This window comes from Lutra lutra, chromosome 15 (genome assembly GCF_902655055.1).
Source record: "Lutra lutra chromosome 15, mLutLut1.2, whole genome shotgun sequence".
NCBI lineage: Eukaryota > Metazoa > Chordata > Mammalia > Carnivora > Mustelidae > Lutra > Lutra lutra.
This window is the reverse complement of record NC_062292.1, coordinates 45,890,261-45,916,463: the sequence shown is the minus strand read 5'-3', so window position 1 is coordinate 45,916,463 and position 26,203 is coordinate 45,890,261. Positions and strand designations below refer to the sequence as shown.

Below are 26,203 nucleotides of genomic sequence, written 5' to 3'. Positions count from 1 at the left end.
AGTCAGAATCTTTTTTTAAAGTCTGCCTCAGTGTTTTCTGAGCTCCTGTATGATTTAAAATACTAGAAGCTTCTTCTATGCAGTTGCTAGGTAACAGATCTTTGGAAAGCAGTAACAACAGTGGAAAATGCACTAAACCAATGCAGGGTTGTGATTTACAGAAATCAAATATCCTTTGGAAAAGAGCTTTTAAACAGGAACACCAAACAGGGTAAATTTTAAAAACTGCTATTTGTTTTCATTTTATGGGGATATGTTTATTACATAAACTGACTGAATAAATTGTGTTATAAAATATCTCACACATTCTTTGCTTATTAGACTGTTTATAAGCATGAGAGGGTCGAGTGCTATGAAAATTGCTTTTTTTTTTCCTTAGAGGAGAATAGATAATCTCTAACAATTGAACTTGATTTTGACCCTGTCTCTTTAATCAATACAATAACCAATTGGTGAATGTGTGTGTGTGTTGCGTGTGTGTGCACACACACACGCATGATCATACAACAGAGACTTTTGCCAGTTCCAGGATAGTGAGCCGTTCAACCACAACAAATCTAAGAATAGGCTTAAGTGAACCTTTAAAAGTCATTTAGTTTCACAAGATCTAAATATAAGAATGCTTATTAAACATAGAGAATTCAGCTCCATTTGAGATTGGCAGCACCCTATAAAACAGATTTATTACATCTCAATAATATAAAGTATGAGAAGCTTGCTTGATTTTCCAATTGCTTGAATCCTTGCATTATTTTAATGCTGCAGGTTTTAATGTATCGTATTAATTAAATGCTCAGGAGAATCAAGTTTCCTGTATTCCAGAGCAGAACAGTTAACTCTATTAATCTCTGTTTCTTTGAAACATGTCAGAAATACAGCAGTTTTAATATTTTTTGAAAAATTAGTGTCCTCAGGGCTCTGATTTCTTTGGGTTCTAACTTAATGTATTCTCTTCTCAGTAGCTCATGATAGTTATTGAGAGTTAAGAATACAGTTATCGAATCATCTTAATAGTAATAATAATACCAAACAATATTTTAGTTTCTATGCTAAGTGATTCGTATGTATTTTGTATATATATTATTAAAACTCACGAAAGCTCTATGATGTATATGGTATTAAATCATCTTCAGATAACAAATCAGATGTTCAGAAGTAAAATAACTTGCCTAAATTCATTATTATTAATTAATTTTTTTTTAATTCGACAGACAGAGATCACAAGTAAGCAGAGAGGCAGGCAGAGAGAGAGAGAGGAGGAAGCAGGCTCCCCGCCAAGCAGAGAGCCCAATGTGGGCCTCGATCCCAGGACCCTGGGATCATGACCTGAGCCGAAGGCAGAGGCTTTAACCCACTGAGCCACCCAGGCGCCCCCATTATTATTAATTTAAATTCAAACTACTGACAAAGAACTCTACAAAAATTAAACAACTTTAAAACTGATTAAACAAACGGATTAAAATAAGTGATATATTCTAGTGGTTTTCCTTTGTCCTGAACCCACTTTAAGGATTACTGCTTGCTACCAGATGGACAAATGGCTCAAACAGCCACTAAATTAAACTGATAACTGAAAAAAATGTAACCACTATGTCCCCCAAATACCCATCATTTAATGAGGCAGTTTGGAAGGAATGAAGTCAAACTTGACCTTGAAATCAATTTTGTTACTTTGCAATCACACACACACAAATTGCAGCTAGACTAAAATGATTTGAGTCACTGATTCAAAGGGATTTGGAAAGATCTCTAGATTCATTAGTAGCAAATATACTGTTAAACTGTGATAAATGTTACAAAAAAAAATAAATGCAGGTGCTATTAGGGGATACAAAAGGACACCTTTCCTGCCCTGGAGCAAATCGAAAAAAGCATCTCCAAGGAGGTGATGTTTAAAGGAAGATTTAAGGATAATTAAGAATAACTTATTTGAACGGTGAAGAAAGTGGACAAAAGTAATTTTCTTAAAACAACATGCAAGGGACTGGAAGAGATTATGCTGAGTGAAATAGGTCAAACAGGGTGCCTGGGTGGCTCAGTGGGTTAAAGCCTCTTGCCTTCAGCTCAGGTCATGATCCCAGGGTCCTGGGATTGAGCCCCACATCAGGCTCTCTGCTCAGCGGGGAGCCTGCTTCCTCCTCTCTCTGCCTGCCTCTCTGCCTACTTGTGATCTGTGTCTGTCAAATAAATAAATAAAACTTAAAAAAAAAAAGAAATAGGTCAAACAGAGAGAGTCAATTATCATATGGTTTCACTCACTTGTGGAGCATAAGGAATAACACGGAAGACACTGGGAGATGGAGAAGAGAAGGAAGTTGGGGGAAATCAGAGAGGGAGACAAACCATGAGAAACTGTGTACTCTGAGAAACAACTGAGGGTTTTGGAGGGGTTGGGGCCGGTGAGCCTGGTGGTGGGTATTATGGAGGCATGTATTGCATGGAGCACTGGGTGTGGCACATAAACAATGAATTTTGGAACACTGAAATAAAATAAAATAAAACAAAATTTAATTTAATTTAATTTAAAAAATCAGAGAGGTAGAAGGATATTTAAATTTTTATGGAAAATTAACAACAAAAAAGGTCTGAAGATTAATGAGAGAAAACAATACAAAGTTGCTGACAGAGCATTGGCAATGGGATCTGGTATAGAGATGAGAAGAAATTGTGTTATAATAGAAGAAAAGCAGGAAGTGGTAAGTGAAAACAAAGCAACATTTGGAAAAATGAGATAAAGTCTTAGATTATAACACAAGAGTGGAGATATTTTGATAAGAAAAAACCCCACACTGTTAAGGGCCTCCCAGCTGCCCAAGTGAGTTTGTGGTAACATGAATTGGACCCACTAAGTGATTTCTTTCTTTCTTTTTTTTTTTTTTTTCTCCAGCAATGCTCATGAGGCCAAGGAGCAGGAAAAGGGGATCCACCTATGTAGGATTTTGTTTGTGTGGATTTTTTTTTTCCAATCTGGAGCCATAAAAACAAAGGAAATTAGTATAGTATTATGAGTTTGGTTGAAATGACAATCCATAGAGTTTGGTTTGCCTAAAGAGGGCAGAAGAGAAGAAAGGAAGGTGAGGCCTAGGGAGAATCCACACTGATGATGCTTTGGAGCAATGCTCCTCAGCTCTTTGTGATGAAGAACCAGCATTTTTTTTTTCTTTTTCTTAATTTCCAAACCACTGCAGACACTTATGTCGTTCTATTATACATGACTGGCACAGAAATCATGCCACGCATGACTCACCTATGATTCTGATAGGAGTCTACTCACTTTCCAAAGAGATAACACACTGATGGTGCACTTGGATGTCACAGTGACGTTGAACTGCTATCAAAGTTGCTAAATGGTTACTCTCGATTGCTGTACTTAACTTGTAGCCTAGCAAACATCTGCAGCCTGACATTGGTCTTCGATCGACACTTAATAGCACTGCATTAAAAGTCTTCAGGAGGCAGAAGTAGCGTGTTTAGGTGGTAATGGAAGGTTGAATAAGCAAAACAGAAACAAAGAAGAGTGAGTGAGGTCTGAAGAATATAGATAAGCCTGGAAGTATTTGGGATGATGTCGAAGTGCAGGTATATCCATTACATAGTTCTTTCACTCTAAATCTCCACGAATTCTTGTCAAACTGGAAAATGGATCTTTTGAATCAAGCTTTCTATGAAGTTTAAAATATAGTTTCTTAGCACTTGTAAAAATGTATGACAAAGTAGGAAAATGTAAGTGTTGTCCGTTGCTTGATTTAAAGGGTCATGAGATTTGGAGTCACAAGATATGCGTCTGAATCCCATGTGTTTAAGCATGTAGTCTTCAGGCAACTGTGCTTAGTACCGTATTAGACAAATACATATAGTCATTTACATCTGTCTTATAAAAATACAAACTTCAGGTTGAAATAACAAAGGGCAGCATGCAGTAAAACTATAGTCTCATACCAAGTAAATAGTTTTGTTTTATAAAAATAAATAAGTGGCAATAGAGCTTACATGACTGCACACCTTTCCCTTACCAATAAAGGAAGATGCTACCTGATTCTCCCAGACACATGACAACCCATGGCCATATTTATAGCTGTTATGTGCAATCTGTGACAGCTGTTTTTTTGGTAGTGTCATTACTCTGGACAAAACTGCAAAGGAAGTTCTCACATCATCACTTATAGTAGACATTTAGTACATACTTATTAGCCACTGCTTGCCTCTTGACAGTCTCCCATAATAACTAAATCTTTCCCTTTCCTTCCAAAATGATTTTACTAAATGAAAAATGATAGATGATAGATACATAGGTAGACAGACAGATAGATGCTACTCTCAACTAGATGGTCATCTAACAATCTGAACAAAGTAAAAGTACAAAAGAAGACAAATTTCAGTTTTACCAGGAGACATGTGCAACTTAAAAGGAATTCCTCAATGCAAAGGGAGTTTGATTTAATGGGTAATTGAGCCAAATGTTAGGTCTAAATGAGTCCTTGCCCACTTGGGTGTTCTTCTTCAATACCATCAACTTTCCACCAAACAGCTCTTACAATTCTTCAACATAATATTCATATCAACAGATTCCAAGAAATAACATAAGTTGGGCATTTCAGTCATTTACACTTCACCCACTCCTTTTTGGCCTTAAGGGATAATTCTAGGGGTTCCTACAAATTCTGTCTTACAGAAAGTAACTTTTGGAAAAGTAAACTGATTTGAAATATTAAAAGATGAATCTATGAACAATCTAGAGGCAAAAAGCACAAAGGTAAAAAAAGTAGACAAAATTTTTGTTAGTTGAAAGCACCATAAATGCAATCCAAAGACAACTTGTAAACTGAAAAAAAAATGCAATTTTTAAAATGCCAAAATGTTCATAATTTTAGAATATGAGAAATCTCTATAATTCACTAAGAGAAAAATAGTCATCTCTGTAGAAAATAAGAGTACAGGGATGTATTTTATATATGAATGAACACAGAAGTTAAATGGGCAATAGATACATGAAAATGTGAAACTCTCTTAGTAATCAAAAACTGAAAATCAAAATAAATTAAACTATTAGACAATACCACATATCTCTTAACAGCACACATTTTAGAGACAGAGAACATGGATTAAATACCTGTTTCTACCACTTAGTACAGCATCATCAACATTTCACTTAATATCTTTGTGTCTCCATTTCCTCATTTGCAAAATGAGAATACTGTTGACTCTTGAACAACACAGGGGTTAGGAGAACCAACCTTATGCATAGATGGCAAATCCACATAGAACATTTGACTGCCCTAAAACTTAGCTATCAATCATCTATCATTAACTAGAAGCATTGCCAAAAGCATAAACCGTGGATTAACACATATATTGTATATTATATGTATTATATATTGTGTTTTTACAACAAAATAAGCTAGAGAAAAGAAAATGTTATTAAGAAAATGATAAGAAAAATAAAATTAGAGTGCCATACTGTATTTATTGGGGGAAAATGCACATAAAAGCTGACTCCTGTAGTTCAAATGCATGTTGGTCAAGAGTCAACCATACTAATGAAATCTATCTATGGTATCAAGTGTCCTGGAGTAATAATGGCTCTCCTATCCTGGTATTCACAGAACAGGGCTGATCCAATAGGATATTGTGGAAGTTACAGGGTGGGACAGTGAGGGCTATGTCACAAAAGACATTGTGGTCTCTGCCTTGCTCTCTTGTAGGTCAGTGTTTTCTGGGGGAAGACAGCAGCTGCATCATAAGAACACTCAAGTAGCCCTAAGGAAAAGTCCAAGAGGTAAAGAACTGAGGCCTCCTGCAATGGCCAGCACTACCTTGCCAACCATGTGAGTCAAGAATGAACCAGACCGGAAGCAGATCTTCCAGCCCAAGTCAAGCCCTCATGTAACTGTAGTCCCAGCTGATGCCTTCACTGCAACACTGACCATTAGTCCTCTTAAATTCCTGATCCACAGAAACTGTGAGATAATAAATGTGTTGTTACACCAAAAGCTTTGGGATTGGTACAGGTACGCAGCGATAGATAACTAACACATGACTTTACAAGGTGGTGATGAAAATTAATTAATTAATTAATTAATTAATTAATTCAGTTAATCTACAAAAAGTGCTTTGGAACAGTAGTCCAGGGCACCTGAGGGGCTCAGTCAATTAAGCATCTGACTTGATTTTGGCTCAGGTTGTGATTTTAGGGTCATGAGATCAGGCATGGAGCCTACTAAAGAGTCTTTCTCTCCCTTTCTTAAAAAAAAAAAAAGCAAAATAAAACAAAACAAAAAACTATTCCTTGCACATAATAAGGACTATATAAATGCTGACTGCCACTATCAGTATAATAATAATAATAATGTTCTTAATATTATTTTTCATTTGCCCAAGGGGCAAGAGTTAAAGGAATATTGCCCACTTTTGCAAAAGTAAGTTATACATTTCTGAAGAGCAAATTAGCATTGTGTATTAAAAATCAGAAAAGACCCCATACTATTTAACCTAGAAGTTACACGAGGTAATCATCTGAAGTTTATCACACAAGTTCAAGAAAACCTCTTTTATGATATTGAGTATGTAAATATGTACATAGGTATGTATGTAAGTACGTATTTATTTTAGTCCTGGACAAGACTGAGTCGTAGTAAGCTGAAAAACAGACAATGTTGAATAAACACAATCCACAGAGGAATGAATTTCATCAAAATTACTAATCTACACTTTCAAGATGTTACAAATTTCTTTTTTTTATTTTCAAACACATACACTTCTAAAATTTGTTGGAAATAACATCTCAGCTCTTTACATTCACCTTGGTGATTTTTTAAAAATAGCTATCACTTTTTAAATTTGCCTTATTTTTCATTTGTCATTGGAAGCTGAGTTAACATTCAAGAAGGAAGTAACTACTGATTTATCATCAGTTTTAGTCTGTATAAATATAAGGATACAGAATAGCTAATGGCTTAAATGAGAACTTGGCACGAATGAAACCGTTATATTAAAATATCAAATGGCATTTGTCACGGGTTATAAAATATAACAATATGCTAATTGTACAATTTCATAAATTCATATACATTATCTTTTACCAACCTAATGAAATTTCAGCTCATACAAATTATTATAGTCTATACAAACATAACCCCCAGTCATAAAGTGAATAACATACTCCGTCCTTAGATATTAACATTCACAAATGTTTTTATGGCATTAATTATACTTGATAATTTGGACCTTGTGGAAAAAATGTAAAAATGTAAAATCTATAAATAAATTTAAAAACAACTATTAAACCACCTTCTAGCTAGTATTACGCTTCTATATAAAAATGAAATATAATTCATTATATGTGAATTATATTAATAAAATTATTACCCTACTTTAAGGAATTGCATATCTTACTTATTCCATTTATACTGACCTTCATTTTAATATAATTTCTAATAAGGACTATGGTTGGATAATACATATACACCCCACATCTACATATCTCATATATCTATTCTCATATTGCTAGACATTTTGCTTCTTTCTACATTTATTCTTATAATAAATAAAACTGAAATAAAAGTCCTTTTTTTAATTTAAAGATTTTATTTATTTATTTATTTGAAGAGAGATCACAAGTAGAGAGGCAGGCGGAGAGAGAGGAGGAAGCAGGTCTCCTGCTGAGCAGAGAGCCCAATGCGAGACTCAATCCCAGAACCCTGAGATCATGACCTGAGCCGAAGGCAGAGGCTTAACCCACTGAGCCACCCAGGCATCCCATAAAGGTCCTTTATTTAAATGTTGTGTGTAGCTCATTTCTTCACGAAACCTTCATGTAATTATGTAAACAGATGTTAGTAACTATGTGACTAATGAAGGAGACAGACAAAGGACAAACACAGTAGGAAAGAACTGGGTTTTCCCTACACATGCAGAAAAACTACAGATTTTTCTTCCCTTTTCACTATTTCATATATTGTCACATATTTTAATTTTGCTGAGTTATAGTATTACTTTTGAACATTGTTACTGGATCTTTTAAGATTTTAACTCTTATACTATAGTCTGCATACTTTTAGTAATAAGATACTGTGAGTTGAGCTCTGTGCTTGTCACTAGATACAAAGCATTTAAGAAATTCATATTCTAGGGGTGCCTGGCTGGCTCAGTCAGTGGAGCATGCGACACTTGATTTTGGAGCTGTAAGTTCAAGACCCATGTTGGGTGTAGAGATTACTTAAAAACAAAACCTTAAAAAAAAAGAAAAGCAAAAAGAGAAGTTTCTATTCTAGAATTAAACATCTAAGCAACACAAAGTCAATTAGTAAGCTACTATAATACAATTTCTATTAAATGGGAAGATATACAAAAAAGAGATTAAGGTGGCAAAAAGGAAATAAAATGATTTTTCACTTTCTTTGATTCCCACAATCAGTTGATTATTAGGTCTACAGAATATATCTGAAGTGATTCATGAATCTGTTCTCACTCTCCTCATCCATCACCACCACTCTGGTTCAATCCCTCAGTCTGTCTCACTTGGACATCCTAATAGCTCGCTAAGTAATCACTCCTGTGAGGCTCTTTGTGTCATCTCCACTGTACTCCATGCTTCCACTGGAGCTACTTTATGATCTGGTTAAACCATTATGCCTTTACCTATAACTGTCATCAGTCACTCCCTACTTCTCCAGCAACATTCCTATTCATTAGTAAAGCCTAATTCACAGTCTCTCTCACTTTGTGTGTGCACAGTATGTTCTCATGCAGTCTGTCTTGAGGCGATGTTAAATAAACATCCCAGGATATTATTAAAGCATTGGGATATTATACTATCCTCATATTAGGATCTCATTCCTCATTTTAAGAGACTTTTCAATACAAAAGTAATTACTTCAGGAATAAAGATATATTAAGTCATGAAAACTTTACCTACATAGGTCTATCAGATTGACTAAATTCATCAATCAAAATCTGATGAAACTAGTACATAATTGGAATCCTGAGTTTTGGTATATATCGAGGGTGACAAGGGCAGGGGAGGAAGATCCTAAGGTCACAGCTGAAGCTATACGTGGCAAAAACAGGCTCTGTTCGAGTAGGTGCAGAACGTAAAAGTACTCTGGCTCACTGGTTAAAAAAAGGGTGACGTAGGGGAACCTGGGCGGCTCCGTTGTTAAGCATCTCCCTTTAGCTCAGGTCATGATCCCAGGGTCCTGGGATCAAGCCCCACACCGGGATCCCCGCTCAGTAGCAGAGTCTGCTTGTCCCTCTCCCTGCTCGTACTCTCTCACTCTCTCACTCTCTTTGAAATAAATAAACCTTTAAAAAAAAAAAAGGATGAAGTAAAGAAAATAAAATCTGCCATTGGAACAGACAGCTAGTCCATCTTTTTTTTTTTTTTAATCATTATACCACTAGTACCTAGACTAACAAATTGTTCACAGTAGGACTCAATAAAATGTTCTGAATGAGTAAATGAGAGTGAAAGAGGATATAACTGTTCTTCTTTATAAATCGTTGTTATCAAGAAACTACTTCAGAGATGGAAAATCATAGATCTGGGTTATAATAGAATATGCCTGGCACTTGCCAAACGTTGAAGGAATATGCTACTTTGGTTTTCAGCATCATGCAATTGAGTCTTAGAGAAATACAAGACTATAAGAAAATTAATGGAGAAAAATAGAAAGATGCTTTGAGTTAATTCAATTTTAAGTGGTCCACAAGAAAATGGCTTGAAATACCTAATGTTCAATGGCAATTTCATCAAGTGTCAAAGAGAACAAATAAGAAAGCTGGTTTGGCTGTTCAATAGACCCACATATTAAAATTTTAAAATCTACAAAAAAAGTAAAGCAAATAAGTTATTGATTTTTCTTTTGCTAGGAGGAATGAAGGACAAGATAATATTTCACTTAAAAAATAATTCACATCAATGTTAATTTTTTACTTTTGATTAAATGGATATAGTTATATAAGAAATTAACAACCTGGTAAGCTGTGTGATGCGAAGGGTATATGGGAAGACTCATTTCTGTCTATACTAATCTTCTATCTAAAAAAATGAAAAAGCAAGTGCAATGAAGAGTGAGATATTGATTTTTTTATTTTTTATTTTTTAAAGCTTTTATTTATTTATTTGAGAGAGAGAGTAAAAGAGAAAGAGAGAAGAGCACAAGCAAGGGGAGGGGCAGAGGGAATGGGAGCAGCATTGCTGAATGGGGAGCGTGACTGGGGGCTCCATCTTAGGACCCTGAGATCATGACCTGAGCAGAAGGCAGACACTTACCAGATGGAGCCACTCAAATACCTCCAAATACTGATTTAATCTGAATTATAAAAATGCAATTATAAAAGGCATCTTGGGGATAACTGCCAACATTTAAATACAAACAAGACCCATGAAAATATCTGACCCTCTTTGGCATGAAAATGTTATGCTGGGTATATAGTAGAATGTCATTCTTTGGAAAATCACGCTGAAGTTAAAATGTGTGTGTGCATGTGTGTGCACGTGTACACGTGTGTGTGTGTGTGTGTGTATGAAGAGAAGATTAAGCAAATGTGGGATACTGCTAATTGCTGAATGTAAATGAAGGGAATACAAGTTTTCATTGTATAATTTTTAAGCTGCATGTTTGATTTTTTTATGAAATAAAAAGTAGCGGAGAAAGAAAAAATTTAAAGACTCTGTAAATTGCGCTGGTTTTGAACATGGCCTTAGGTTAAGTGGTTTCTGTTGACCTCTGCAATAACACAAACATCAAAGAGAATATTTTTATCCAAAAATGGAGAATTTTATAAATTCTGGAGAATTTATAAAGAAAATGGAAAAATTTTCAAAGTTGGGGTATTTCACCTTTTGAAATTGTAGGAATTCAAAGCATTATGTTCTTAAGCAGGTTGTAAGAATGAAATTTAAACTGATATCTACGTGGGTGTTATATGGGAAATGAAGAAATTATTCAGCAGGAAAAACTCACACCTTACCACTTGGTGAAAGTCAAGCATTGCACATACATATGTTATTTAGAAACAGCTAACATAATTTCCAATATTTATATTACTTGGAAATATTTTCCACTCTTGTCTAGGTAGAAAAAAGTGAAGCATTGGGAAGTCTTGTGTTTCAGCAAAATGAGACAAGGCCTTCATTTTTAGTCACATCATTTCCCCAAGATTTGTGTGTGTGCATGCATATTCACAGATGAACACGTGTTCATCTTATTATTATCATCAATTTATTTTAAACAATATTTTTAAATAATGGTAGTCACAACTACCTACAATAAGAAATATATTTGTACAGTATTATCAATGATATTGTTAAAAACACTCTTGTCTATACTCTAATTTGTATTGCAATTGAAATCTTCTTAATTTTTTTTTTTTAATTCCCAGAACTGCTACTGTTCTAGTATAATGAATCATTCTTCTAGGCATGTTTTAGTTGTGAAGTAGAGAAAATTTCATTCAGTCAACACTTTACTATTGAGGTATGATTCTTCCGTTCATTCATGAACATTAATTCAAATTCTGTTACTTATGAAATACCATAGTCAAAGCATGGACAATAAAATTTATAGAAAACTCACAATTTACAAACCAATTTTTACAGTCTTTACTATGACTTTTACATTTTCTACTCATACAAATTTATTTATAAATTGATATTTAACATTCTTCCCTACCACGTGTGGGTGAAAATTTACCAATTTGATTTTTATGTCTTTGTACATCTGTTCAAATGAGGTAGAAAATTTTCAAGGACCCAGTATGTTGAAAAAAAATTAGTTGACAAATAAAATGCAATTCAATGTTCACCCACAGATGATATAACCCTTTTTCTGGGAGGTAAAGATAGAGTGGCAACCTAAATTTAGCAATTGGTTTACTCATATAACCGGGATTCATCTCCCACTGATTTTCTGAGTAATTTCATCTGACAAGGAGACAAACAGCAACTTCTTTTAAATTCAACTAATTGGCGAGCTCAGTTTATTCTTTAAGCTCATTCAAGGTTTTTCAATAAAAGAGTTCCTAACAAAGTACATTTTTTCCTTATGTTTCTTTTGTTTTAGTGTTTTGTTTCTTTAAATGATTTCTGGAATATAGAGTTAAGAAAGAGATATGGGTTTGGTTTTATTTTGATTAAAATTTAGTCTATAGAAACACGTCTGAAAGCTGGATTATTATAATATTTTGCTTTTTTTCATCCTGGTTTTGCCACTAAGAGGAGAATATTTGTGAAGGGCTCAACACTGTGGAACCCTTTTCTTCTAGGTGATTTCTGTTCAGATATATGACCTTGGAGAGACTTTACTAGAATTGCTAGTCCCACAAGAGGATGCCAGAGAATACAAGATGTTACAAAACCACATTTTTATATTAGTCACAGCTATGGAACACTGCCATTACTTCTTCCTATGTTTCAGTACCAACTGCCACTTCTTAAAAAAGAATTGTATTGATAAAAAATATTTCTCACTGGAAAAGAGATTTAACACAACCAAAGCTATAGTACCATTTGACTTTTTTTCTACAGAGGTTGACAAAAAAATAATCCACCAGGGAGAATCTTTTAAAAATAATGATATGGTGGGGCGCCTGGGTGGCTCAGTGGGTTAAAAATAATGATATGGTGAAAGAATGCTGGCATTAATGTACTGGAAAGAGGAAACTATTGAGTTCAAGCTGCCATGGAAGGCATGAAGAGGTAGCAGCCTACTATAGCACACAAATGGTAATCACTACTGCAAATGTGCTGGGGAACATGAAGACCAGCAGTAGGCTTATAGGCAGAACTCATGGATACCCAGGAAAGAAGACAAAGGGAGTGTTTTGACACAGCCCTGATCATGGGATAAACCTGGGTTGTGTTAGTGGGTAAGCCTGGGATTCTCGGGGAGTCTAACCTATAGCACTTGATGGACTGAATGCAAATGATCAAAGAATGATTCATGGATTTTGGCTTGAGTTCTAAGTAGATGGTGTTGAGAAGAATGGGATAGAAACAGATTTAAAGTCAGGGAAAATCAATAAATTCTTCTAGATATCTTACTTTTGAGACAGCTGTTAGAAACCTAATAGGAGATACTGACTATAGAGTTAGAGATACAAGATTGAACCTCAGAGTGAATACTGAGGGAGAGATCTAATTTTGGAAATCATAGAAATGAATGAGGTTCCCTAAGGAAAAAATATGTAGGGAATACTGTAGAAAATCTTATTTAAATAATATGGCAATTTTATATCTAGCTTTCCACTGCTTACTCCTTTTATCTATTTTTGTAGTCTTAATGCACTTCTTAGGATTTCCAGGAAAGCACTGAGTTAAAGTGGTTTTGGTAAGCATCCCTATTTGTACCTAATCTTAAAGGCAGACTTTCAATAAGTGGTCATTAAATATTCTTTTTTTTACCTCTAGGTTACTGTGCAGATGATTTTCCTTAGGTTAAGGTATATTTTCTTCGTAGCTTTCTAACACTTTTGCTTTCTTTCTTTTCCTTTTTTTTCAGATTGTAAATGGATACTAAATTCTCTCTCAAAAGCTTTTTTTGTATCCATTAAATTTTATTTTTCCTTTGACATGATGATCTATTTCTGGAATAACGTCAATTTGGTGATGATATATTATTTTTTAAACTACATTACTTTGATAATTTTGCCAATGTATTTTAGATAATTTTTCAACTATGTTAATCAATTAAATTGGTTTCTAATCATTTCTCATGTTATCCTCAATAAGTTTTGTATCATGACTAGGTCAGCCTCATAAAGTGAGTTGGGAAAAGATCTTTCTTTTTCTACCCTCTGGAAAATATGTGCAAACTGAGAACTATGTGCTTTTTGAATGTCTATAATAAGCTGTAAGACATCATGAGAAATGCTCAATTACTTTTCCTGGAAATAAAGGTAATATAGATTTGTTAGGAAGATGAGAAATAGGTACTCAAGATTCATGAAAATCATCAATTTGATAGGTACCAATTACTGGTGGCTGATGTTCTTTTGAGTATTTTTTTAATTATAATAACCATATGAGACAGTTTCTCTTATTATCCACACTTTATATATCAAAGATCTCAAGCTGAGAGAAATTAAGAAGCCCAAGGTCATGTAGTTACTATACAGTAGAAATTGAAATTTGACTGAGGATAGTCTCATTCCAGGATTTGCACTATCGAACTCTTTACTTTGACAAATTTATCATAAAAAGGAAAATCGCTGAAAGTAAATTTTTCTATGAGCCAGTTTGAGTTTATTTTCTTCTTAGGAAACCTGTGGTGATTAAAATAATCAAATTATCTATGAAGCATATTTTTATGTTATTGAATCTCATTAAGACTTGTAGTGGTTTATATTCACAAATTCTGTATCATAGCCATTATTCTACCGAAGATATTTTCTATCTCCAGACTTACTATTTTTACTTTTCTCTCTCAGTAAAATAGGTTAAGAACACATCTTTTCTGCTGCTAAAATCATGCCCATATAGACATCTTTCCTATAACTCTATCAAAGTGTAGAAGATTATTTTAATTGTAATCAATAATATAATAATTCATTCAAATAATATTGCAACAACTCAACAGTTTAATGAGTATAGTCATTTTGTTCAGAAGAAAAGGATCCATATATGATATGACTGATAGATGTGCATAAAGTAGTAGCTGCCAGATCACTATATTATTTTTACTTTTTAATATTTTATATACTCATAACTCAAATTTTGAGGTTTGTTCATCTTTTAAAACCATGGATTTATTTTTTAAAAAAATATAAATTATAGTCATAGTAGTAGTTCCACAATTTAGCATGTATGAAGAGGCACAGAAATAAAATGATCTCATTTTATATCCTGTATAATTGGAATTGTACTATTTAACACTCATGAGAACGCAAAGACAAAAATATTGTGAATATTATCAAATGAATATTGGTTTAAGATCAAAGCAATTATTATTTTGTTACAAATGATATTAGATATCTATTGCCAAGTAGTAGATAACTACAAACAAAACTCATTAATTTTGAGCAACCAATACCAATACTTTTATTATTTCTCAAAATTCTGTAGGTCAGCATGACTCTCTGGGTTGACTGTGGGTAAGTTGGGAGCTGGAGAGGTGGGGAGCCTGGGATGGATAATCACTTCCCATGTGATTTTCATCCTTAGGGAGGCTAAGCTGGGATTCTTTTTTTTTTTTTCCTTATGATTTTACTCATTTATTTGAGGGATTGAACCAACAGTGGGGAAGGGCAAAGAGAGAGAGAGAGAGAAGCAGACTCCTTACTGAGCAGGAAGCCCAACCTATGCCTCGATGCCAGGACACGGTGATCATGACCTGAACCAAAGGCAGATGCTTAACTGACTGAGCCACCCAGGCACCCCTGAATTGGGATTCCTTACATGCAGTTCTCTAGGTAGTTTTCCAGTGAAGGGAAAGCAGAAGCATAGATTTTTAAGACTTAGCCTCTGAAGTCATACAGTGTAACTTTTGTCACATTCTGGTCACAGTCACAAGATCAGCCTGTATTCAAGGGGGTAGAGAACTACATTTCACCTCTTCATGGAATAAACTGCAAGATCCCATCTACACTGGACAGACACAGGGAACATGGTTCATTGAAGACCATTATTTTAACAATCTACCATACAAACTAAGTGCCAGCTTGATATACTGTCTTTTGAAAGGTAAAGTCTGTAATCTTTTAACCTCAGGCTGAGATATTTCACATCTCATAGATCACTCCAAACTGTTTTATGACATTTTAATGAAAGTAGGATGCTTTTACTTTTTATAATATTAAAAAAAAAACAGTTCTTCTGAGATGTTGTAATCTCAACCTAAAAGAAGACAGATGTCATTAAAAGGAATTTCAGCAGGTATCATAAATAAGAAATATTGTGACAAACTATCAGGATAGAACTTTTAATTATCACATTCATTTCAATGGACTTATCAAAATAATGGCAAAATGAGAATATGAAAGAGAATTAATGTAAATAGTCTTTGTAATTATTTATTTGTAAAGGTGGAATATTCCCATGAATTTGATCTATCTGTTGTAAACCTATCTATCTAGTGCCTGTGAAGAAGGGGAAAGAATTAAAGTCTATTCTGAATCTTAGTTATAACACATTCAAAATTATAAATTGTCTTCCCAAACTACATATTGTTTTAGGATCCACATCTGATTTCCATTTACTGAGCACCTAATATGTTTCAGATATTATTTCCTTACTGATAATCTTAACCAATGAAATAGAGACCTCATACATACAATAACATAAATTAACAGAAGAGAAAAATAGGGTTCAGAATACTAATTTGGCTATCTAAATCTTAAGTGGTGACACTCAAATTTAAATTCACATTTTTAGGACTTACGTCATTATTGCCTTCCTTAAAATAACTTCATATAAGTCATTATCAGGCATGATAAAAATTTTACAATAATATTCCTTTTTGGGGTGCCTGGGTGGCTCAGGGGGTTAAGCCTCTGCCTTTGGCTCAGGTCATGATATTGGGGTCCTGGGATCAAGCCCCGCATCGGGCTCTCTGCTCGGCGGGGAGTCCACTTCCCCTCTCTCTCTGCCTGCCTCTCTGCCTACTTGTGATCTCACTCTCTGTTAAATAAATAAATACAAATCTTTAAAAAAATATTCCTTTTACTAAATAATAATAAAAAGAAGGCAGCTTAGTTGCAAAAGTCTTTTAGATAAACAATTGGCATTTCTTGAAAGCTAATTACATATGTAACAGGTAGTAGATATAGAATTTACATGCATTTTCCAATAAACTTCACAAAGCCATTTACAAAGGAGGTGCTCTTATTTTTACTTTCAGTTTAGGGAACAGGTTTTTTTAAAAACAAAACAAAATCATAGCACCATCATCACAAATCATTTAAATCAGTATTTGTACTTAAAACAAACTTTCAAACAGATACTAAAATGCAGCCACAGTTAAGAGTCATTGCTTTGTTTGCCATACATTTTTAGTAAACTGATGTCATTAAAATCAAGAGTAAAAGATAAAAAACAGCAAACTAAATTGCAAAAATTTCATGGTTTTCTTGATATTTAGAAATTTCTTAGTGTTCATAATTTTTCGTTTAAATATCACATACGAATAGGTAAGCATTTTAAGATATATAAACACAGATGAAGAAATACATTTGTTAACACATAGTTAAAATGATTTGCATTTTAATGATGTTTGCAGCTTTAAATTATTAAGGCGAAATGTTAAAAAAAAACAAGGATGTCATTTTTTTCAATGTATATAAACTACTTCCTGGATCAAAATTAGTTCCTATGGAAACATTTAAGAAAAAAATAAAGTATGATCTTACTGTTCAATTTCTTAACAGCTTAAAGTATATGAAATGACAGTTTAAAGTATATGAAATAAAATCATATGAAATGACTTTAAAAAACTCACATGTATGTTTTTCTTGAAATGTTTTCAAAATCTATATTATCTCCAAATAAATCTTCAAATAAATTTATTATCTCCAAATAAATACATTTTAATACACCTGAATATATTTTAACATTACAATATATTTTAATTTTACTCTAATGCATGGTAAGCTTACAAATGTATTAAGTAACCTATAACAAAGCACCACCTATCCATAACAAAGAGAGGTAGATACTATTTGTAACAAAGCACTACCTATTTATGTGTAACCATAGTATAAATTAATGGCTACAACATTCAAGACCTGTGTTTAGATGATGGATAAAACTGCAAGTGCTAATCTATTTATAGTCTTACCAAGGTGTCCAGTTAATCCAATTGATTAAATCACCAAATTATTAAAAAAAGAAAAAAATTTTCACTCCCAAAACATTACCTGGACATTTTTAAAGTAAATAAATTCTCTCATAACCAGTAGATGACAAAAAGAAATCCTTCTATTCTATGCAATCAGGAATATGTATATTAAGTTGCCACTAATTTCAGAGACATAACTCTTACTATCACAGTTGGAGGAAATTCAAAGTATCTCAGTTGAGACTAAACTTACCAGCAAATTTGATATGGAATTTATTTTCAGGCTTTAATATCTGGACATACAAAGGACAATTTGGAGCAAAATCTTTTACAGCCCATGCTCTCAAAATTGTTTGGTGGTCCTGAAATGATAAATATCAAAAGATCATGAAATAAATTGAAAAATTTGTAATATATAAAGTAAAAATCTCCAATCGGTGTGTTAAATGGTACATCCACAGTTTAAAATTAAACATACAAAATAACGAATTGCAAGGACTTATTTTTAAAGATTCTTATTATTTCTGTAAAGAAGAGTAACAATACCTAATCTAATCAGTGTGAATTACCAGCACTTAGAAAATTAGCAGAGATTAAGAGGAAAATTTCTTGACAAACTTAAAAGTAATTTTCTTAGAAATAAGTGAGGGGCAGATGCTTCCGAAATACAGTACAACTAATAGTCTGTTAACAGTTTCCATGGAAAAGAAAATGCAGATTTATAACAATTTTAACATGCTTAGGAAGCTTGGCAAAAGGAGAATGACTACAGTGACCATGCATGTAAAAAAAAACACCATTTTATTTATTTATTTATTTATTTATTTATTTATTTATTTTTGTATAGCAGTAAAAGTAAAAGGATTTTTGACTCTATGGGTGTGTGTGTGGGGTGTGTGTGTGTGTGTGTGTGTGTGTGTGTGTATGTGTGTGTGTTGGAAGAGATCAGTAACTTTCAGATACAAAATAAAAGTTTTAAAAACCTTCTAAGACTGAGAAAAGGAATAAAAAACATGCTTACCATTAATGTTACACAAAGTGTGACCCCATAAATTATTATTTAATTAGCTATCAAAACTATTATAATAATATTAATATTATTAATATATAATAATATTAGCTAATTATTATTTAATTTGCTATCAAAGCAAATTCTCTGAGAAATGTGTCAGTTAGCCAATATATTTTGAAAAAGGAAACAAAATCATGTTCAAGGGTATGCTGTCCATGTAGTAGTCATTAGCCACACGGGGCTATCTAAATTTAAATTAACTAAAGTTAAGAATTCCCTTTCCCTATCAGATGAGCCACATTTCCAGTGCTCAAAGCTGTCTGTGGCTAATTCAAAACTGTATGGAACACTGCAGATTTAAGCATCTGCATCATCACAGAAAGTTCTATTTGACAATGTTAGGGAAAGAAAAGGATAAGTAAAAATACAAGTAGATATGAGAGATTGTTTACAGAAATGCAGAAAGAAGCTGCTGTCAGTGGTTGGTATGAAAGTTGATGAAGTGTACTCAGAATTCCTTAACTAGATAAGTGGACAATGTGTGTCTTGCAGGGAAACTCTCAAAACATGACGATGAACCTGACAGACTGAGATAGTTAATTTTATGTGTCAACTTGGCTGGGCCATGAGGTGCCCAGGTATTTGGTTAAACATTATTCTGGATGAGTAGGAAATCCCAGAAAAGGGAGGGGTGGAGAAGAGAAGTCACAAATTCTGTGTATAAATTTATATGACATCAGCAAACCTCTAAACCACGCATGCATGAGACAGAATAAGGGCAATCTCAAGGGAGATTTGAATCACTGCCAACTGCTAGGGTGATAGAGTTTGCATTCAAGTGAACTAAATTAACTGCCTGCCGAAATAAGAATGTCAACACTCTTTGGAGAAATATAGGAAATACCCAGGCTTCACAACATAATATAATAACCAGAATACATTGCAAAATTATTCAGTATATGAAGTGCCAGAAAAATGTGACCTATTTGTTAATTTCATGGGGAAAAAAGACAAACTAAGTCCAATAAACATTAGCCGTTAGATGATCTAGATGTTTGAATTATCAGACTAGGGCTTTAAAAAAGTGAATAAAAGTATCACTGAGGTAAAGCAAATATGGTCATAATAAATAGAAAAAAACTCAGTAAAGGAATTGGAAATATTTTTAAAATTAAACAAAAAGCTCAAATATCAGCAAAACATATTCACTGGATGGTCTGTGAAGTAGAATGGGGATGACATAGGAGAGTCAGTGAACTTGACCATAGATCAACAGAATTTATTGAATTTGAAAAACAAAGACAAGAGGGATGGAAAAGGAACAGAGTTCAGGGACTTGTGCAACAATGTAAAAATGTCTTATATAATGTAATTGGATTTCCAGGAAGAACACAAAAGAGAAAATAGAACAGAAAATGATTTGAAGAAATAGTGGCTGGAAACTTACCAATTACGTTAAAGGCATAATTTTCCATATTCAAGGAGCTCAGAGAATCCCAAACCACATAAACAAAAAAAAAAAAAAAATTTACCACACCCAAGCACTCTGTAGTCTAATTATTGAAAACCAATGGTAAAGATAATATTTTGAAAGCAGCCAAAGAAAAACAGTTGTATGGCCAAGAATTCTCATCAGAAACCATGGAAACCAGGGGACAGTGAAACAATATCCTAAACTCCAGAACGAAGAGGGGGAAAAAACTATTAAGTCATCATTTCATAGAGAAAAATCCTTCAAAGAGATGAAATAAAGGACTTTTTCAATTATTGCTAAAAAAACGTGTTGTCATCAGAATCATACTATAAGAAAATTATAGTCTTACACTGTTGGTGGGAATGCAAGTTGGTGCAGCCACTTTGGAGAACAGTGTGGAGATTCCTCAAGAAATTAAAAATAGAGCTTCCCCATGACCCTGCAATTGCACTACTGGGTATTTACCCCAAAGATACAGATGTAGTGAAAAGAAGGGCCATCTGTACCCCAATGTTTATAGCAGCAATGGCCACGGTTGCCAAACTGTGGAAAGAACCAAGATGCCTTTCAACGGATGAATGGATAAGGAAGATGTGGTCCATATACACTATGGAGTATTATGCCTCCATCAGAAAGGATGAATACCCAACTTGTGTAGCAACATGGACGGGACTGGAAGAGATTATGCTGAGTGAAATAAGTCAAGCAGAGAGAGTCAATTATCATATGGTTTCACTTATTTGTGGAGCATAACAAATAGCATGGAGGACTAGGGGAGATGGAGAGGAGAAGGGAGTTGGGGGAAATTGGAAGGGGAGGTGAACCATGAGAGACTATGGACTCTGAAAAACAATCTGAGGGGTTTGAAGCAGCGAGGGGTGGGAGGTTGGGAGAACCAGGTGGTGGGTATTGGAGAGGGCACGGATTGCATGGAGCTCTGGGTGTGGTGCAAAAACAATGAATACTGTTATGCTGAAAAAAAAATTAAATTAAAAAAAAAAGAAAATTATAAGAAATGTCCTTATGCTGAAGGGATATGATACCAGAGGCAAAGTTAGAACTTCAGATATCAAAGGAGAGTATGAGAAATGAGTAATATCTGAGAGAACAAAGATACATTTTTTTCTTTAAAATATATATACCTTTACGAAGAAAAATTTATAGTATCATCTTGAAGAATTTGATATTTTATAAATTCGATATTTATAAAAAATAATAAGTACAAAGTTTCTAACTTCAATAAATTCTGCAATTGTAAAAAATAAGTAAATTGTGCAATATTAACATGAAGCAGACTGTGAAGAGTTAAGCCTGTGTAGTGTAGTCCCTAGAGTAGTCACTAAAAAAATTTCAAAAGATAATTTCTAAAAAGCCAATAGGCATATTAAACTTGGATTGCTCAAAAAAATCAAATAATAAAAAAAGTAAAAAAGAGAAAACAGAGGAACATGAATTTGTAGGGAGACACAGGAAACAATTTAGTTAGACCTACATCCAATTATATAAATGATGGTACTAAATGTTAATGAACTGAACATATTAAAATATAAAGAAAATTAGAAAAACAAAACTAAGATCCAACCATAAGCAATTTAGGAGAGAGGGCAACTGGATGGCTGGGTCAGTTAAGCATCCAACTCTTGATTTCAGCTCACATCATGATCTCAGGGTTGTGGGATCAAGTCCTCAGTCAGGTTTCACACTCACTGTGGAGTCTGCTTGAGATTCTCTCTCTTTCTCTCGCTCTGCCCCTCCCCCTGCTCTTTCTCAAATAAATAAATAAAATCTTTTAAAAAAAAAATGGGGTACCTGGGTGGCTCAGTTGGTTAAGCATCTGCCTTCCATCAAAGGTCATGATCTTGGGGTCCTGGGATCGAGCCCCACATAGGGTTCCGTGTTCATTGGGAAGTCTGCTTCTCTCTCTCCCTCTGCCCCTACCTCTCTCTCTCTCTGTCTCTATCTCTCACTCTGTCTCAAATAAATAAATAAAATCTTTAAAAATAAATAAATAAAATAAAATAATGTTACTGATAAAAGAAGTGATAATAAGGGGGAAAAAAAACCCTTCAATTTGAAAATAAACAAAAGATCTAAACAGACACCTCACCAAAGAAGATACACAGGTGACAGATAAGCATATGAAAAGATGATTAACACCATATGTCAACAGAGAATTGCAAACTAAAATGACAATGAAATACCACCACACAATTATTAGAATGACTAAAATCCCAAATACTGATGACACCAAATACTAATGAGGATGTGGGACAGTAGAAAGTGTCATTCACTGCTGGTGGGAATGCAAAATCATTCAGCAGCTTTGGAAGACAGTCTACAGTTTCTTATAAAACAAAACATACCCTTATTGTATAATCCAGCAATTGTGCTTCTTGGTATTTACCCAAATGATTTATCTACCCAAAACCTACAATTGAAAGTTCACAGCAACCTTATTCATAATTGCAAAAACTTGGAAGTAACCAAGATGTCCTTCAATAGATGAATGGATAAAACAAACAGGTATACCCAGATAATAGAATATTATTCAACAGTAAGGAGAAATGAGCTCTCCAGCCATGAAAAGACATGGAGGAAACGCAAATGCATATTGCTAAATGAAAGAGCGCTGACTTAGGCTGCATACCGAGGCACCTGGGTGGCAGAGCCCATTAAGCATCTCTTAGTTTCAATTCAGGTTGTGATCTCAGGGTCATGAGATGGAACGCCAAGTGAGTCTTTGCACTCAGCACGGAGTCTGTCTAAGACTCTCTTATCCTCTCCCTCTGCCCCTCCCAGAGCACACACACACACTCTCTCTCTCTCTCAAATAAATGAATAAAATCTTTAAAAAAAAAAAGGGCTGAATACCTTAGAAAGCATAAAAAGATCAGTGGTTGTTAAGGGGCTTGTCATGAGGGAGAGTGTAAGAAGTTATAATGGATAGATGGAGTACAGAGGATTTTTAAGCAGTGAAAGTATTCTGTAGGATATTGCAATGATGGACAAATTTCATTATACATTGGTCAAAACCCATAAAATGCACAAAATGAAGAGTAAACCCTAATGTAAACTTTGGACTTTAATTAATAATGTATAAATATTTGCTAATTGTCACAATTATACTAAACTAATGTCAGATGCTAATAACAGTGGAAATTGGGGAGAAGGGATGGTGGAAATTCTCTATGTTTTTTGCTCAATTCTTCTGTAAACCCAAAACTGCTAAAAAAAAAAAAAAATAGTGTTTTTTAAAAAAAAAAGTAAGCATGCAAAGTGGGAACTTTAGAGTCACCATTTTGGGGCTCTAATTTCGCTGTAGAATTTACAAAATGCATGAGATTAAGTTACTAAACAAATCTGATTCTCAGGACAAAATGTTCAATTATGTTTGTAAAGTTGATGTAGGCAGCTTGCTTTTCTCATTTCAACTGACCTTTGGCACCATGTGACATGTAGACCGCTGGCCCCCTAAAATTTTCTCCCTAGGCATCTGTGACACTGATTGTCCTTTGGCTTTCTTACCCCAAATTGAACTCATCTTCCTGCTGTTAATGCTTCCTTTCCTGGAGATGGATTTTTACCAGCACCAAATCCTGAACTCCTCCATGCCTCATACCCCTGCATTCAATCAGTCCTCAAGTCTTGTTGATGACACCTTCTAGTATTGCTCTAATATATCTACTTCTCTCCAACCTGACTCCGAACAGTTGTCTCTTCAGACTTGGAGTGAAGGCAACAGCCTCCATATCAGTCCATTTCAAGTTTTATATTTTTTACTAATTCTGTGTTTTTATCAGATTTACCGCCCTTTCAAATGACAATCTGTTTGGTTATTTGGCTACTGACAACCCTGCAGTGATTTTCTTTACTCTTAGCATCAAGTCCAAACTTCTTAGCAAGGCTTACAAGACCCTTTATTAACTGTCCCCAAACTACCTCCCCAGCCTTGGCACTCATTATTCCAGTGCATCCTCCACTGTTGAGCCTCCAGGACTTCTGACGGGAAACAGAACTTCTGTCATTTATTCTAGCAGACCCTCTTCTTCCAACTAAAGTCCACGCCAGCTGCTCCCATTGCATTCTGTGTTTGCCCATCATAGTGTTAACCCACCTTTTTTTTAATGTGGATCCCCACTAAATTTAAGTTCTAAGAAAACAAGGGCCATGTTTTATACTTCATTCATCCAAAGTGTATCTCTAATACCAAGCTTTCATTTGCTTTTCAAAGATGAGCAGGAAAAACCATATTGACTTCATAGGGATATTGTGAACATTAAATGAGATAAGGTAAAGAAGCATCAGGCATAGAGAAAGTACTTAGTAAATATGTCAAGTCAGTGGATAGTTGGATGAAGCACTGATCCTAAAAGCCCATAAATCTTCCTTGTTTTATTCATGCATTGTGCCCTACCAATAAGAAACTATGATCCTGTGAGTGGAGCATTAAATAAGGAAAAAGGAAACAAGGGAAGTGTACAATGGCATAAATGTTGCATAGAAAATAAGTATTTGCTAACACACATAATAAAACCAGCACAGAAACGAGATTTTTAATTCATTCTTCTACAACAGAGAATGATATTGATTTTTTTCCTTGCTGACAAAATTCAACCTGAAATAAGATACTCCAAACTTAATTGTAACCAAAAAGTAAAAGTATCCACCATGACAACTTTGGAATAAGCAGTCTAAATAATAAAGGAAGGTAATATATTGAGTCATCGTGTTTATTGCTACTGTGAAAGCAGAATATTTCATCTAAAGTTGGTTAATCTAAAAATTAATTGGCTAAAATAATCTTATAAAAGTCAACTTTTATAACTTGAAATAGCTAAAAATTATTCATTTATTGGTGCTCTAAGGATCTAAAATATATCACTTTACCCATGACAAGGATCTTTCCTGAACTCCAAATGACCCATAAAAGAAACCAGAGATTTTAGATGAAATTTTATACATGAATTGTTTCCTAATTCTCCATGAGAACTTGTAATTTTCATTAGATTCTCAAATATAATCAGTCACTCAGAAAATGGTTAAGACATTAGTCTGATTGAAGGTCACTTTCAAATCAGTTTTTAGTTTATTAAATATATCTGTAACACTTAAAATGATACATTTTTTATATTTTGAGTATATTTTGCTAACTTATCTACTGAACACATTTTTAGGGTCAAATAAACTGAATTCTGAAACTTAACATATGTAAATAAATTTGATCCCAATTTATAGGCAGCTAAACAACATCGGTACAGCATTTATATGAGTAAAAAATCTAGCAGCCAACTGGAAAACAAATCTTTCTGAAACACAACTCAAATGCATTGTTTTATAAACAACTCCTGCCTAATATAATCATTGCCCAGAGAATAAATTATTCCCAGAACTTCCTTTAAACGCTTTACTTTAGACTCAAAAGCACCTTGAGTGTGAGGGCCTATTTTGTTCACAATTACATTGTCTGGGTCTAATAGGTAAATTGATAGATTATAAGATTAGATTGCGTATCTATCTATCTATCTATCTATCTATCTATCTATTGCATATATACCTAGATATATATGTACTAGGATAAAAAATTGGATTCTGATACATAGAATCTATAATAAATGTCCTCTATAATTAATTCATTTGACTTCATGACTGAATTAAGGAAACTACATAGTTCATTTGTAATGAACTATAATTGATGTCTTTGGAGAATCAGGTTTCTAATTTGATATATATTTATTATTAAGTGCAAAATAATTTAGGATTTTCTTAAATTAAATACTTAAAAATGAAGTATATAACCAAAAACCCAAATAAATATAAAAATATTAAAATATTGGGGCACCTGGGTGGCTCGTTCAGTTAAGCAACCAACTCTTGACTTCAGCTCAGGCCACAATCTCTGGGTCCTGGGATCCCGTTCTGTTTCATGCTCCATGCTCAGCATGGAGT

General features: G+C 33.9%; 1 protein-coding gene across 9 annotated transcripts in view; it reads right to left on the bottom strand.

Moving 5' to 3' along the window:
- The window catches only part of KCNT2 (potassium sodium-activated channel subfamily T member 2), a 348,859-nt gene that overhangs the window by 134,518 nt on the left and 188,138 nt on the right, over nucleotides 1-26,203 (bottom strand). For all 9 annotated transcript variants that reach the window (XM_047705388.1, XM_047705393.1, XM_047705394.1 and 6 more), the window contains exon 13: nucleotides 18,025-18,133. In XM_047705388.1, coding sequence (XP_047561344.1) covers nucleotides 18,025-18,133 — 109 coding nt within the window. The remainder of the gene's footprint in view (nucleotides 1-18,024; nucleotides 18,134-26,203) is intronic.